Raw genomic sequence first — 15231 nt, forward strand, 5'->3', positions numbered from 1 at the left:
TTTTTACATGTGATTGTGTATGCAATATTAAATCAACACAATAAAATGCAACTAACTTACAATTCTCATACTTTCCATTTTGAATAATGTTAAAAGGTTGCTAAGCTGAGGTATAAAAGTTGTATGGCAGATGGATGTGGCACAAATTTCTACATAATGGCCACATCTTCATGGTATTCAACGTTTTATACTTGTGAACTCACAAAGTATGTTAGTTCTACAGCATGGAATCATTCTTAGCTCTTGCTTTAAGAATAAAGATTTCACACAAACTCTCAAGCTATAGAAGTTCACATCTCACAATCTTACATTAGTAGTAGTAGTGGCAGGTTCTAAAGCACTTTCTTGCTTGATATATAGAGTTTAGCTGCTAAAATACTCAGCATGAACACAAAAGCCTATAGACGTGAAAACGTTTGTTTCTGAATTTTTTCTACACTGAAACATACTGTAATGTATTCACTTCAGTGAATTCAAAGCACCAGTACATTAATATTGTAGGAGATTAATTTTTAAACGTATCCAATGAAATAAAGAAAACAACACACTAAACAGAACCTCATTAGACTCTCTCAAGACGAGTACTATAACAAGGCATATTCATACTGACTTTTCATTAGTCAATTAATTTCCCCAGGTACATGCTGACTAATACGGTTGGTGGCAGTTCTTTCCAATGAGGTAGCTTCATATTTAAAAGAAGGGACATCTGTAATGAAAGAACTGAGATTCTTTCAAGGAACAAATTGATATCACCATAATTTATCTGATCATCACATAATCAAAAGTTTGCTTGTTCACCTGACTGACATGGAACTTGCTACAAATGTATAAAAAGCTACTGTAACTAATATTTTTGGGAAAAACCTGATATTGGATTTGCAACAAAGTATGACAAGGTAACTAATTACATAATTTCTAGTAATTTTTGAAAAAAAATTAACAGGCAGACTTTTTAGTTTCTATCTACTTTACCCCTTAGTTTCCAGTGCCCATCACTGTAGCATTAGATCCCTTTGTATTATATACTACTGCATAAACACTTTTGCTATGACTGTACTTTCAAATGAGCAAATTATCAAAATAAAACATATTAAAATACCTCACTCATTTTTATATCATTTCTCAAATTTGGAAAGCTTGAAAAAATAGTCCACTTGATCATCAGTAATTTAAAAATTTGACATTCTCCCTTCTTAAATGTACAACTGTATTTCACAGGCACAGTGCATTTTCAAGCAGAGATGGAAAGACCTGAAAAGTAACCTTCCATCAACTATATAAATCATAATTCATAAGCATCTCAATATTTATTATGTGACAGACTTTCAGATAAGAGTGCTTTCAATCAGTACAAAATATCAATCAAGTAAAACTTGTCACACATCGTGCGAATAAACTGGGTACATTTTTAGTGTCATTTCTGAAATTCCTCTGCCAACATAATCTATTCCTAAATTGTTCAGTCAAGAAATATGAAGTGAGAAATGTCCTTTTTGTCAAGCACACAGTTTGCCACTAGAGATCTCTAAAATTGCAAATACTATGGTGGATTATAATTTTACCAAGTAATTCTGAAAAAAAGTTTGGAACTTTTAAGTGACACTGCCATCAACAGGCAGCCTTTTGGTTAGTTAGGAGTAAAGTCTGAGAAACTTCAGAAGGACCTATCAAACCTAGGTGAATTAAAATCATATAATGGCAGATGAAATTCAAAGCTGATAAATACAAGGCAATATACTTGAAGAAGTAGTCTGAATTGAATGGTTCTATTTACTGGCTCACAATACAAGAACAAGGGGGTATTCAATGAAATGGAAAGGCAACAAATTTAAATAATGAACAAATACATCAAACATAATTCACTTATGGAACTCATTGCCACAGTATATCATTGAGGCCAAGTGCTTAGAAGGATTTAAAAAAAACCCTAAACATTTATAAGAATAAGAACTTCCATAGTAACATTAGGTAGAATTATTTTTAAAATATAAGCAACAGAAACCTCACACTTTAAGGTATAAGCTAACCACTAACTGGTGGGATTGCGAAGAAATGTTCCCCACTAAAATGTTATTCAATAAGTTGTCAACTATAGGTTTTGTTGCACCTTTGTTTGGAGCCCTGGTACAGGCCATTGTCTGAGATAGGATAGTTAGAACAGACAGACCACTAATGTGATCTGCTATTAATATTCTTAGAAATATAGGAATTAACTTGTTAAAATTTAAAACTGATCTATGGGGGGTTATTTTCCTTATAGTCACAGCATGGAAACAGAAATAATATTGAATTGTAGCTTGAAATTATTTATTTAAAATGTACCCCCATGAAATTATATAAATGCAATTTCCCTTTCAGAATCAGCTATTGAACTATTTAGCAGACAAAAGATAATTTAGTCAAAATCTGATAGAAATGGAATAGTTGTAAAGTGAATAATTCTGTAGAATTTAACACACTTTATGAAAAATGGTGTGCATTATGCATACTGTCAGTGTTTTGACTTTTAGATTAGACCAAAAAAAGCATAAGCTAAAAATAATTATATATTCTTGGTAATATCAAATTTAACAGGCATATAGAAATACACGTGAAGTACATGTTTTCATTTTTGTTTTTTGAAAAAAAAAACCCACTGTACTTTACTTTTTTAATCCACTAAGAAACATCAGCAATGGCATTGCGAGTAGTTGAGTTGTGAGAATGTGAACAGCTGCTGTTATTATAACTAAAGGTCTGCTTACTGCTTGAGCCTGAGAGACCACATGTTCGGCTGTCCTCTCATCTTGCCATCCTCACCAATTAACTATTAACATGGAGGGCTGTACACATGCTCTCGGGGGCTCTTTAACAGGCTTCTTGGAGAATGGAACAACTACACAGCAGGGCTCTGGGAACTGAGTAATAGTTGGATATAGGGAACCCTCAGCAGCTTTGCTCCTCCTAATGACAGTTCACTCTAACGCTTAAAAGAGGATGCATGAAGTTTAACCATTTTCACAACTGCTCAATGCAATCTATTGGAGCAGATACTGCAAGAAAGACGAAAGTTTCTGGGTTTTTTTCCAGAATATTTGAGCTTTTATTGTGGAGTAGACATGTTAAATTGGACAGCAAAGTTACAGGATACTAATGCATATGAGACTTTATTTCAGTCTTAAATACACAATTCAATTAGGCAGGTGGATTTTACAGATAACGAAATTGCACAACAGAATTCATCACTAGTTCTAACAAGTAAGTTTATCTGAAGTGCACACACAACATGTTAGATCCAAACTTTTTAGTTGCCCTTCATAATGTTAGTTTGAAAAGTCACATTTTAACATCAGTTCTGAACCAACCTCACTATTTTTTCTTTACAATTTCCTTAACTACGTGTTGCTTGCCTACAATAAAATTAAACATAGGAAGTAAGCCAAAAATATGAGAGCAGCTAATCATCAATGTACAAGCCTGACAGAATGTTAAGAACTAAAAATAGAAAGCTGATTGGCTGCTTTACTGACATAAACTACAAGAAAAGACAAGCATAACAAAGTAAATATACTAGAGCAAAATTCTGTCCTTGCATGAGTGTAAATCAAGGCAGACTTTACTCCACTGTATGTAAACATAAAGAGAAAATAATAAATGCCTAAATTACTGATCTTGCAAGTCCATAGGTCAGGGTGTTCTCAGCACGACACACTTCACTGACCAGTGCTGATATCAGTTTCAAATTTAGAAAAAACAGTGTTTTGTCCCAGTTTTGAAGACTCTGATAAACTGAAGGAGTCACTGGTTAACCCAGGGGTCCGCAACCTTTCAGAAGTGGTGTGCCAAGTCTTCACTTATTCACTCTAATTTAAGGTTTCGTGTGCCAGTAATACATTTTAACATTTTTAGCTGGTCTCTTTCTATAAGTCTATAATATATAACTACATTATTGTTGTATGTAAAGTAAATAAAGTCTTTAAAATGTTTAAGAAGCTATATTTAAAATTAAATTAAAATGCAGAGCCCCCTTGACCGGTGGCCAGGACCCGGGCAGTGAGAGTGCCACTGAAAATCAGCTTGCGTGCCGCTTTCGGCACGCGTGCCATAGGTTGCCTACCCCTGGGTTAACCTGAGCTGCCTAAACTGACAGTGTGCTGACTGAGGGAATGTGCCTTAGGATGAGCTCCCTCCACCTTAGGCGGCATATGTTGCCCTACTGCCCTCCCCTCCCTTCACGCATATAGTGGCCAGATTAATTGAAAAACATGAAATCCTATGGCATATGACAATAATCTCAACTTCCCAGATATGTTTTGGAGGAAAAAAGGACAAGATCCTGTTTTTTATAAACCTGTTCCAGGGCCATTTCTTACATTTCTAGTTACCTTGTGCTGCTAAAAAAACTCCCAGGCATGCTTTTGTTATCCCCCCAACAAAACCCTCACACACCTAGCTTCAGAGTATATAGACATATTTCATATAATTAAGATTTAACAATTCATCCCCTGCCCTGAACCCAAATACCAACTTTCTGGCCCAATTTACAGTATATCTCAATTCTGCCAGTTCTCTTCTTCACTTTCCAGGCCAGATCCTCAATCTCATCTGATCCATGTCCCACTCATCCACCAGTATTTCACTGTTCTTTCTATGCACCTTATCACTGTCTCACCCTCAAATCAGGTTCCAAATTTCTCTATGCACTCTTTTTTTCCTAATATGGTCTGCTATAAAGCACCAACCTTTGCACCATAATGCCCTCATTATCTTCTGCCACTCCTCCTCACTGTTTTCAACTCCTACATTTCTTCACCTCATTTACTTCTTAGGAGGAAGATCCAGAACACTTGGGCAGAAGCAGTCTTTGCAGAAGACTTTGGAGCCCTTGTCCCATCAGTTCTAATTCCAAGAACTGTCTAAGGAATTACCAGTCACAACTGTTCATATGCCAGCCCTTATGTTAAATTTAGAAAAGAGAGAGAGCAGAAAAAGGACCAGTGCCAATGCTGAGGGAGCCACGAATGGCAGGAGAAACAGCAAAGAGACACATGGATCCACTCCCTTACCATCCCTTCTGTCGGCTAGGGAGAACTCAACTCTACTGACCATCTGTGGTGGAGGAGCAGATACGTCCGCAGACTCAGGGCCTCAAGTGAATGGCAAGCAAATTCTTTCCTTGAAGCAACATGTAGTTCTGTGGAGTGGTCTCAGGTACTAAGCTTGAGCATGCCTATACACACACACAGACACGCTCACACCAGCATGATAACAGGATCAAGAAGTTTAGTAAAGATGATCATTACCTCCAATCTTCCCAGCGAATGAATGAAACCAAACTGCCCTTAAGGAAGAGTGTGGCACGAAATGCTGTCAGGATTCAGAAAAGAGCACTGCAAGGAGCAGCTACATATGGTATAGGGGTGACACGGAAGGTAAGAGGGTGAAAGTGTGCTGGAAAATGTGGCATGCATGTATATACAGGATATCATCGAGGGAAGCAGGAGAGAGTCTGAATGAACAGGGAAATAACAGAGTAGGGAGAATGTGTGGGGTAGGAGACTAAGACATAAAACTCCTTGCTTTGGAACAATTTGAAACCACTGTGCCTTTAGCTAAAACACAATTGGAAGGTTTAAAAGGTATTTTAAATGTTAGGATATTGGATAGCATTCCGGCAGATGTGTTGGTTGATAATGATATACTGTGTCTGTGTACAAAGCTGATAATATGATAATTTGTAATAAGAAGGAATATAGGTCGATGGTATAGCAGCTGTGATGGGGAGAAGACATTTCCAGCTCCTGCTCAGCAGAAAATGGCAGCGTGTCTCTAGGGGCGTATGGGTGGGGAAGCGCGGGGGAGTTGCCTTATGTACCTGAGACAACTCTTTGTGCTGGCAGAAACCAAGAATTTACAGCAAAACAGAGAGCAGGCCCCTCCCTAAAAAGCATATGGGAAATCATCTTCAGTGGGACCCCACCTAAAGAAAACAGGGAAGGTTTTTTGCAGAATAGGGAAAACTATAGAGAGGTCTCTTTGCCGAATAACAGAACTCCTGGGCAGGCTTATAAACAACTGATTGTGCCTCCCACCCTGGGAAGTTAATGTTGTCAGCCCTTGACTGCCCTAGTGCAGGTCACTCAGATTTCAGAGAAGACAAATGAGAAGTTAAAGAAGAATTTTTATTGATCAAATATTCAGAATGAGGTGACAGACCACTATAGGTCTTGTAACTTATGGCTGAAGCACAAGAAGGCTCCACAAGGCTCCCCTGCACTGCTTATCTGTAATCAAGGAGGCATTTTTTATGGTGGCTATGGATATTGTTGGCCCTATGCCCCGGCCAACCCAGAGGGGAAAGAAATATATTTTGGTAGCAGTGGACTTCACCACTAGATACCCAGAGGCAGTTGCTCTGTCTAACATAGAGGCTGACACAACAGCTAAAGCTTTGCTCTCTATATTCAGCAGAGTAGTTTCCCCAAAGGACGCTATCATATTGGGGGTCAAATTTCATGTCCCAGTTATTTAATGAATTATAGCAAATGTGTGGGGTACAATAGCTGAGATCTACCCCATATCACCCAGAAACAAATGGGTTAGTTGAAAGGTTCAACAAAACTCTAAAGTCTATGCTGGGAATGTATGCAAACACAAGGGACAGTGACTGGAATGAAATGCTACCCTCTCTGTTATTTGTTTGTAGGGAGGCACCCCAAGAGTCCACAGGCTTTGCCCCATTTGATCTTCTGTATGGGAGAAAGGTCACCAGTCATCAGGATCTCACTAGGGATTCTTGGGAGGGTGGCTCTGAAGCAGATGGGGAACCAGTGACTAAATATATACAGCAGTTCAGAAAGGAGTTAAGGGACATGATGGAAGTAGTTCACATGAACCTCATTAAAAGCCATGATGCACAGAAGGCACAATATGGCCATAATGCTTGTGAATGCTTGTTAGAGGGGAGTCTTGGTGTTGACGTTACTCACTGTAAAAAGGTACAAAATGCAAAACTCATAGAGGAACCTTCTGAGATAGTGGAAAGAATTAATGAGGTCTCTTGCAACACACAGAGACCCCACAGCAAGGTTACTTTACGGATTCTGCAGGTTAATAGATTTAAAGTCTATCACAATACAGAAGCCATTATGAACATGTTGTGCTGAGGAGGATTCTGAGACAACACAACACGAACTGAAAAGGCAAGAATTTTGACTGTGCTGCAAACTCATAAGCAGGTATTCTCTAGCATACCAGGTCTGACTCACAGGATGTTCCATCAGATTGACACTGTGGTGATCTGATTTTGGACATTCCAATTCCAGAACTTGCTCTCTTTTTACATAAGCAGCAAAGAATCTTGTGGCACCTTATAGACTAACAGACGTTTTGGAGCATGAGCTTTCGTGGGTGAATACCCACTTCGTCAGATGCAGTGGTCAGATTATCCAACATCATCTAAACATGCTGTGCATAGAGGAAGGGCAGGCTTTTGTAGGTCTTTTGTACTACTGGCGTTTGAGGAGATTAAATGTGTAGATTTTACTTCTATTGGGATCATGAACCTTAAGCCACATGATCATCCAGATGTATTCCTAAGCCCAGTAGAGAGGTTGTGTCGCAACAAAAGTGGACTTTTCTAGGTTTACCTGAAGTCCTAAGGATACAAGGAGGTTATACAGAGAGGACCGCTGATTGTACCTTTTGGTATGATAAACCAGTGAGCAGACAGTCGTTAAGGTAAGGAAATACTGGACTGCTCTGGTGGCACAGTGTGCCGCTACCACGCACAGCACCGTTGTGAACATTCTGGGAGTTGTCAAGAGACTGAAGAGAAGAACTTTGTACTGATAATGATCCAGGCCCACCATGAAGCACAGGAATCTCTTGTATGTTGGATGAATGTCTCTATGGAAATAGACATCTTTCAAATCAAGAGCTGCAAACTGGTTGCCTTTATTTAGTGAGGGGATTTTCGAGGTCAGGGTGGTCATCCTGAATCTTGAATAGCCTATGAAGACATTCAGTTGTCTGAGATCCAGGATGGAACAAGGAAACATCCCTAATAAAAACCTCTCCCACCGTGTTGAGGAAGCATAGCCTCTAGCTGAATCAGGGATTCTACCTCCTGTTTGGGACGTATTGTCACAGTGCTTTTTCCTCAGATATAGTGTCACCTAATATTAAAGGTATTTTTAATTTGTAATACTGAGAGTTAGGAAAGAAGAAATCTGAAACTGAAGGCATACACAAGAGGAGTATTGATACACCTCCAGTCGCACTGACAACATGTGAAAAATAGGAATGGTTGTGATTTTCAGGAGCACTGAGTGGCTGTAACACCAATTTAACAGGAATTGTGGGCACTCAACAGCTTTGAAAATTGCAACTACAATGTTGACATGAGAGGCATATATTTGTCCTTTAAGAGAAAGTTTACATCAAAACATTCAATGTTTGTTAAACAAAGTCCTATCAAATTTATGCATAACTCTATTCACTGTGAATGCTCTTCTTCCTTTTATGAGGTGCAGCACTTTTTACAGAAGAAAGTTTTTACATTTTCCTTTTACTAAAAACTACTGTTCCAGAAAATAAATTAAGGCTTAGTATACTTCTGTGAAGTACTTATTATTACCCCTCCCATTTTACAGATGGGAAAATTACTCAGAGACAGATTAACTGACTTGCTTTTGATCATACTGGAAATTTACAGCAGAATTAGGGAGCAAACCCACCTCTCCCAGTTCTAGGTTTACTGCCTTTTGAAATCAGTGGGAATGCAGAACTTTGCCTAGCAGAATTGGATCTTCTATAAGTTCTACCTATTTTATTTTATACATATCAAAGTCATATGACCGCTATACCTGTATCTAAGCCATTATAATATTCAGGTGTTTCTAGATAATGCAATGTATTGCTGCATCACAAAAGCACAGAAGAAATGTGGTAACATTATTTTAAGTCTATATTTAAAACACAACATACTAAGCTGAAGGATGCCTATTTGGAATGTCTTAAATTGGTTTTATTCTCTTGGCTCACTCAAAAAGTTTATGAATGACTTTTATTTGCTAGTAATTACTGAAAGATAAATTCAGCATCTAAATAACGTTGAAGACCATACTGTATGTCAGAGTAAAATATAATATGAGGTAAAATTTCATCTAGAAATCAATTTGCTACTCATGCAAAACAACCACAACAGGATGCAATTTTCAAAATCACTCATGAAACTTCAATCTATTTTGCTCATTAAGTGTCCACTAACTCATTAACGTTTTTTGCACATACTAAACCATGTACAACAACTTATGAAAAGAAGCAATTATAGTATTCCTACCTGGATAAGATGGGCTGGCACTGTGATTATGCAGGCTGACAAAGACATTCTGAGGAGACCACGGAGAACATACAGAAACTTTGTGAGGCTATAAATATCTTCTGGATTATCAGTGCAACAAATGTCATCTCCCCACAACACTGAACCAAGGCTCTGAATTCCTATCCGCAGAATATTTTTTTGTTTTTTCTAGAGAAGATGAGAAAAAATAAAATGACTAATTTTTATTTCGCACATTAGGAGGAAAAACACCTCACATCAAATGGACAGATAATTTATAAAACTTATGTAATTTACATTATGTATGTTCATAGTAACTAAATAGTTTGAAGTAAGCATGTGACAGTGTAAGAGAGCCCAGAGAGGGAAAAATATGTATAGTAGTACCAGTTTTTGCATGAATGTCAAATCTGCATCAATTTGTATCTGTAATGACAGACAGATAAAAAGTGACAAGTTCTTAAAGTGCTTATATACAAATGCTAGAAGACTGAATTAGATTGCCTCATATTAAATGAGGATATTGATATCATAGGCACCATAGAAACTTAGTAGAATGAGGATAATCAATGGGACACAGTAATACCAGGGTACAAAATATATCAGAAGGACAGAACAGGTCGTGCTGGTGGGGGAGTGGCACTATATGTGAAAGAAAGCATAGAATCAATTGAATCAAAAAAGTTAAATGAACCAAACTTTACCAAAGAATCTGTATGGATAGTATTTGCATGCTTGAATAATAAGAATATAGCAGTATGGATATACTACTGACTACCTGACCAGGATGGTGATAGTGACTGTGAAATGCTCATGGAGATTAGAGAAGCTATAAAAAAAATCAGTAATAATGGGCAATTTCAGCTAGGTACATGTCGCTTCAGGACGGGACGCAGAGATATAGTTTCTTGACACCTTAAATGACTGCTTCTTAGAGCAGCTAGTCCTGGAATTCACAAGAGGAGAGGCAATTCTTGTTTTAGTCCAAGTGGAGCACAGGATCTGGTCTAAGAGGTGAATATAGCTGGACCGCTTGGTAATAGTGACCATAATTTAATTAAATTTAACATCCCTGTGGCGGGGAAAACATCACAGCAGTCCAGCACGGTACCATTTAATTTCAGAAAGGGGAACTACACAAAAATGAGGAGGATTGTTAAACAGAAATTAAAGGGTACAGTGCCAAAAGTGAAACCTCTGCAAGCTGTGTGGAAACTTTTTGAAGACCCCATAACAGAGGCTCAACTTAAATGTATACCTCCAATTAAAAAATATAGTAAGAGAACCAAAAAAAAGAGCCACCGTGGCTAAATAACAAAGTAAAATGCAGTGAAAGGCAAAAAGGAGAAGTTAAATCCTAGCGAGGAAAATAAAAAGGAGCATAAATTCCAGCAAATGAACTATACTAAGAAGGCCAAAAAAGAATTTGAAGACCAGCTAGCCAAAGACCCAAAAAGTAATAGCAATTTTTTTTTTAAGCACATCAGAAGCAGGAAGCCTGCTAAACAGCCAGTGGGGCCACTGAATGATAGAAATGCTAAAGGAGCACTCAAGGACTATAAGGCCACTGTGGAGAAACTAAATGAATTTTTTTCTTCGATCTTTACAGCTGAGAATGCGAGGGAGATTCCCAAACCTGAGCCATTCTCTTTAGGTGACAAAACTGAGGAACTGTCCAAGATTGAGGTGTCATTAGAAGAGGTTTTGGAACAAATGGATAAATTAAACAGCAGTAAGCCACCAGGACTAAATGGCATTCACCCAAGAGTGCTGAAGGAACTCAAATGTGAAATTGCGGAACTACTAACTATTAACCTATCATTTAAATCAACTTCTGTACCAAATGACTGGATGTCAGCTAATGTGATGCCAATTTTTAAAAAGGGCTCCAGAGGTGATCCCAGCATTTACAGGCCAGTAAGCCTGACTTCAGTACCAGGCAATTTGGTTGAAACTATAGTAAAGAACAGAATTGTCAGACAAATAGATGAACATAATTTGTTGGGGAAGAGTCAACATGGTTTTTGTAAAGGTAAATTATACCTCAACAATCTGCTAGAATTCTTTGAGGGGGTCAACAAGCATGTGGACAAAGGGGATCCAGTGGATATAGTATTCTTAGATTTTCAGAAAGCCTTTGACAAGGTCCCTCACCAAAGGCTCTTAAGCAAAGTAAGCTGTCATGGGTTAAGAGGGAAGATCCTTTCATGGACTGGCAACTGGTTAAAAGATAGGAAAAGAAGGTTAGGAATAAATGGTCAGTTTTCAGGATGGAGAGAGGTAAATAGCGATGTCCCCCGGGGGGGACTGTACTGGGACCAGTCCTATTCAACAGATTCATAAATGGTCTGAAAAGAGGCGTAAACAGTGAGGTGGCCAAATCTGCAGATGATATAAAACTACTCAAGATAGTTAAGTACAAAGCAGACTGCGATGAGCTTCAAAGGGGCTCACAAAACTGGGTGACTGAGCAACAAATTGGCAGATGAAATTCAGTGTTGATAAATGCAAAGTAATGGACATTGGAAAACATAATCCCAACTATATATATATAAATTGATGGGGTCTAAATTAGCTGTTACCACTTGAGAGATCTTGGCATCGTTGTTAGTTCTCTGAAAACATCCACTCAATGTGCAGTGGCAGTCAAAAAAGCTAATAGAATTTTGGGAATCATTAAGAAAGGGATAGATAGTAAGCCAGAAAAATATCATATTGCCTATATATAAATCCATGGTATGCCCACATCTTGAATACTGCATGCAGATGTGGTTGCCCCATCTCAAAAAAGATACATTAGAATTGGAAAAGGTTCAGAAAAGGGCAACAAAAATGATTAGAGGTATGGCACGGCTTCCATATGAGGAGAGATTAATAAGATTGGGACTTTTCAGCTTGGAAAAGAGATGACTAATAATAGAATCATAGAATATCAGGGTTGAAAGGGACCTCAGGAGGTCATCTAGTCCAACCCCCTGCTCAAAGCAGGACCAATCCCCAACTAATTCAAGGACTAAGTGGGGGGATGTGACAGCGGTCTATAAAATCATGACTGATGTGGAGAAAATAAATAAGGAAGTGCTATTTACTCCTTCCCACAAACACAAAAACTAGGGGTGACCAAATGAAATTAACAGGTAGCAGATTTAAAACAAACAAAAGGAAGTATTTCTTCACACTACGCATAGTCAACCTGTGGAACTCTTTACCAGAGGATGTTGTGAAGGCCAAAACTATAACAGGGCTCAAAAAAGAACTAGATAAATTCATGGAGGATGGCTATTAGCCAGGATAGCTGGGAATGAGTGACAGGAGATGGATCACTTGATGATTACCTATTCTGTTCATCCCCTCTTGGGTACCTGGCATTCATCATTATCGGAAGACAGGATACTGGGGTACATGGAACTTTGGTCTGACCCAGTATGGCCATTCTTATGTTCTTATGTAATGGGACAACATGATTTATCAAGTATGGGTTTAACAGAAGGAATGGAACTAAAAGGAAATAATTTGCATTTTTGGAGTGATGTTTGTAGCTGTGTTGGTCCCAAGATATTAGAGACATAAGGTGGGTGAGGTAATATCTTTTATTGGACCAACTTCTGTTGGTGAAACAAACAAGAAGAAGAAACATGGGACCCAAAGAAGAGCTCTGTTTAAGCTCAAAAGTTTGTTAAAAGTGAGGTAATGTTCTGATAAATCACCTTCTAAAGATTATATAATGATTTTGCTTATTCCCCCAATTTCTTTAAAAAAAAAACAAAACTGTTAGGGGATTTTGTTCTCCCCTCTGTCTTTAGAAGGGTCTCCTGGGAGCAACTGAGAGCAACAACCAAACATTCTCAGGTTCACCTTTCTTTTGTCCTGGTCTTTTCTCCTTCTGTACCCAGCTGTCTGCTGCTTCTTATCTGTTCACTTTCTTTCAGCTCTACTGCTGCTGTTGCTACTACTAGAAGAGCAGGTAGATTGGCTAGACTGGCTTTTTCGATCTACATACAGACAGAAGGTGCACCAGTTTCTTTCTGATTCAGACTCTGCAACTATCATCTACAACTTTGTCTACTCCAGATTAGACTACTGCAATGTGCTGTACACTGGCCTAAATTTAAAATCTATCCAGAAATGGTAACAGTGCAGAATTCGGCAGCTTGATTGTTACAGGATACATCTTTCTGGTAGCATGTGACACCATTCCTTGGGATCTGCACTGGCTACTTACAAAGTAGCAGATAAAATTTAAGGTGTTGGTTTTGACCTATAAAGCCTTAAATCGCCTAGGACCCATTTACCTGAAAGACCATCTCTCTCCCTCTGCCATACTACCACATTAGCAGTCAACAGGGATGCCTGAACTACAGCCCACTCATGTAAGAGAAGGAGAAATTGGCAGGGCAACTGATGGTCACTCAGTTTAGGAATTTACAGCCCTCTCAGTCTGAAAGAGTCCTTTTTATTGAACATTGGGGAATGCTACAAAGCACATTGCTTTCCACAGCCAAAAGAGATGTGGGAGGACTCTGGAGAAAGAACAGAAAGATCAAAAGTATGTTTTAGCTGCCCATAATATTTATATTAATGATTGGGTGAAGCAGGTCTCCTGGAGTAACCTATTTGCATAATTTTATTTTTCAAATGTTTCAAGGCGCCTCTAGAGCAAAGGAGAAGCACTCTTTTTACTGACTGAATGTATACATTGAAAAAAAAGAGTAAATATCGATGGTACACTCCCTTTTGCACGAGGGAGTGTGGATCATTCACCAAAAAGTTAAATTGACTATATGAAACGATGCTGTCAAATGCAAAAGTAAAGAGAAAAATACATTATTTTCTCCAATCTCTTTCCATTATAGTAATTTTAAGGGTTACTTGCAACACTAGTAAGTACAAAATTTTCAGAAGGAAATATGATTTTCAAAACGGAAGCTGTCCCATTAAGATGCTATGGTTATAGACAGGAGACGCATCCAAAGTGCACATTTTTGAGAAGGACAGAGGATTTGAGGGAAAAGGTGGATTGAGTCTATAATATATTTCCTTTTTGATAGTCTTTAAAGGAGAATGTTAGCTAATGAACTCTGTAGTAGCACCAGACAGGCAAAAGATTACATCATTCTGGGAACTTGCTCATCATACTGAGAGTTCATACTGGGTTTCTGACTAAATATTTTCTTACAAAACATTTTTGTTTGCAATATAAAATGCCAATAAAAGTCACTCATACCTCATTCCTGGATATTTACCAAAATCCTTGACTATACCTACATCACTTTTGATCCTAAGCAATTTCAGAGTACTTTGATAAACTACTTGGGCTAGATTCACAAGGAGAATTTAGATGGCACTGTCATTCACAACCCCCCTGCTCAGCTACTGCCTAACCCAACAGATGCCTAGAATCCTGAAGCACCTATGATTCTGCCATTCAAGTCCCTAAGGGACATAACTTTTGGCAGCTGGGGATGCACTCAGACACCTAAGTCCTGACTCTGCCCAGAAGCTTATTATTTAACTCATACCTAAGCTCCAGAGGGATTCAATAACTAGGCATTCTCTTGCCTATCTTGCTTTTAGGACCTGATCTAGTAGGCCTTCTCTGAGCATATGTAAACCATACAACAGACTATGGTTGTTGTAGTGGTCCCCTTTTAACTTTTAGCCTAATGGTTACAACACTAACCCAGGCTGTGGAAACATGAGTTCAGTTCTCTCCCTCTGCCTGATGTGGAGCAGGGATTTGAATCTGGGTCTCCTGTCTATCAAGTAAGTGCCCTAACCACTGATCTACGGAGTCATTCATTCTCTCTCTGGATCAATGGGTATTTAACTATACACAGTGGAACAGTTTCAACAGATTGAGAGAGACCTTCCACAGAATACTCCAGAGCCCAGTGGTTAGGGCACTG

At 38.4% G+C, this 15231-nt stretch overlaps 1 protein-coding gene across 8 annotated transcripts in view; it reads right to left on the minus strand.

Annotated features, from left to right (window-relative positions):
- ELP4 (elongator acetyltransferase complex subunit 4) overlaps nucleotides 1-15231 on the minus strand; it is a 292776-nt gene that overhangs the window by 165066 nt on the left and 112479 nt on the right. For 7 of the 8 annotated variants that reach the window (XR_007774651.1, XM_050955140.1, XM_050955141.1 and 4 more), the window contains exon 7: nucleotides 9326-9514. The exons of the other annotated variant lie outside the window; for it this stretch is intronic. Coding sequence is in view for 6 of the 7 variants with exons in the window: in XM_050955140.1 (XP_050811097.1) it covers nucleotides 9326-9514 (189 nt within the window). In the remaining variant the exon portion in view is untranslated. The remainder of the gene's footprint in view (nucleotides 1-9325; nucleotides 9515-15231) is intronic. 8 annotated transcript variants of the gene reach the window in all.

This window comes from Gopherus flavomarginatus, chromosome 5 (assembly GCF_025201925.1).
Source record: "Gopherus flavomarginatus isolate rGopFla2 chromosome 5, rGopFla2.mat.asm, whole genome shotgun sequence".
Classification (NCBI taxonomy): Eukaryota; Metazoa; Chordata; order Testudines; family Testudinidae; genus Gopherus; species Gopherus flavomarginatus.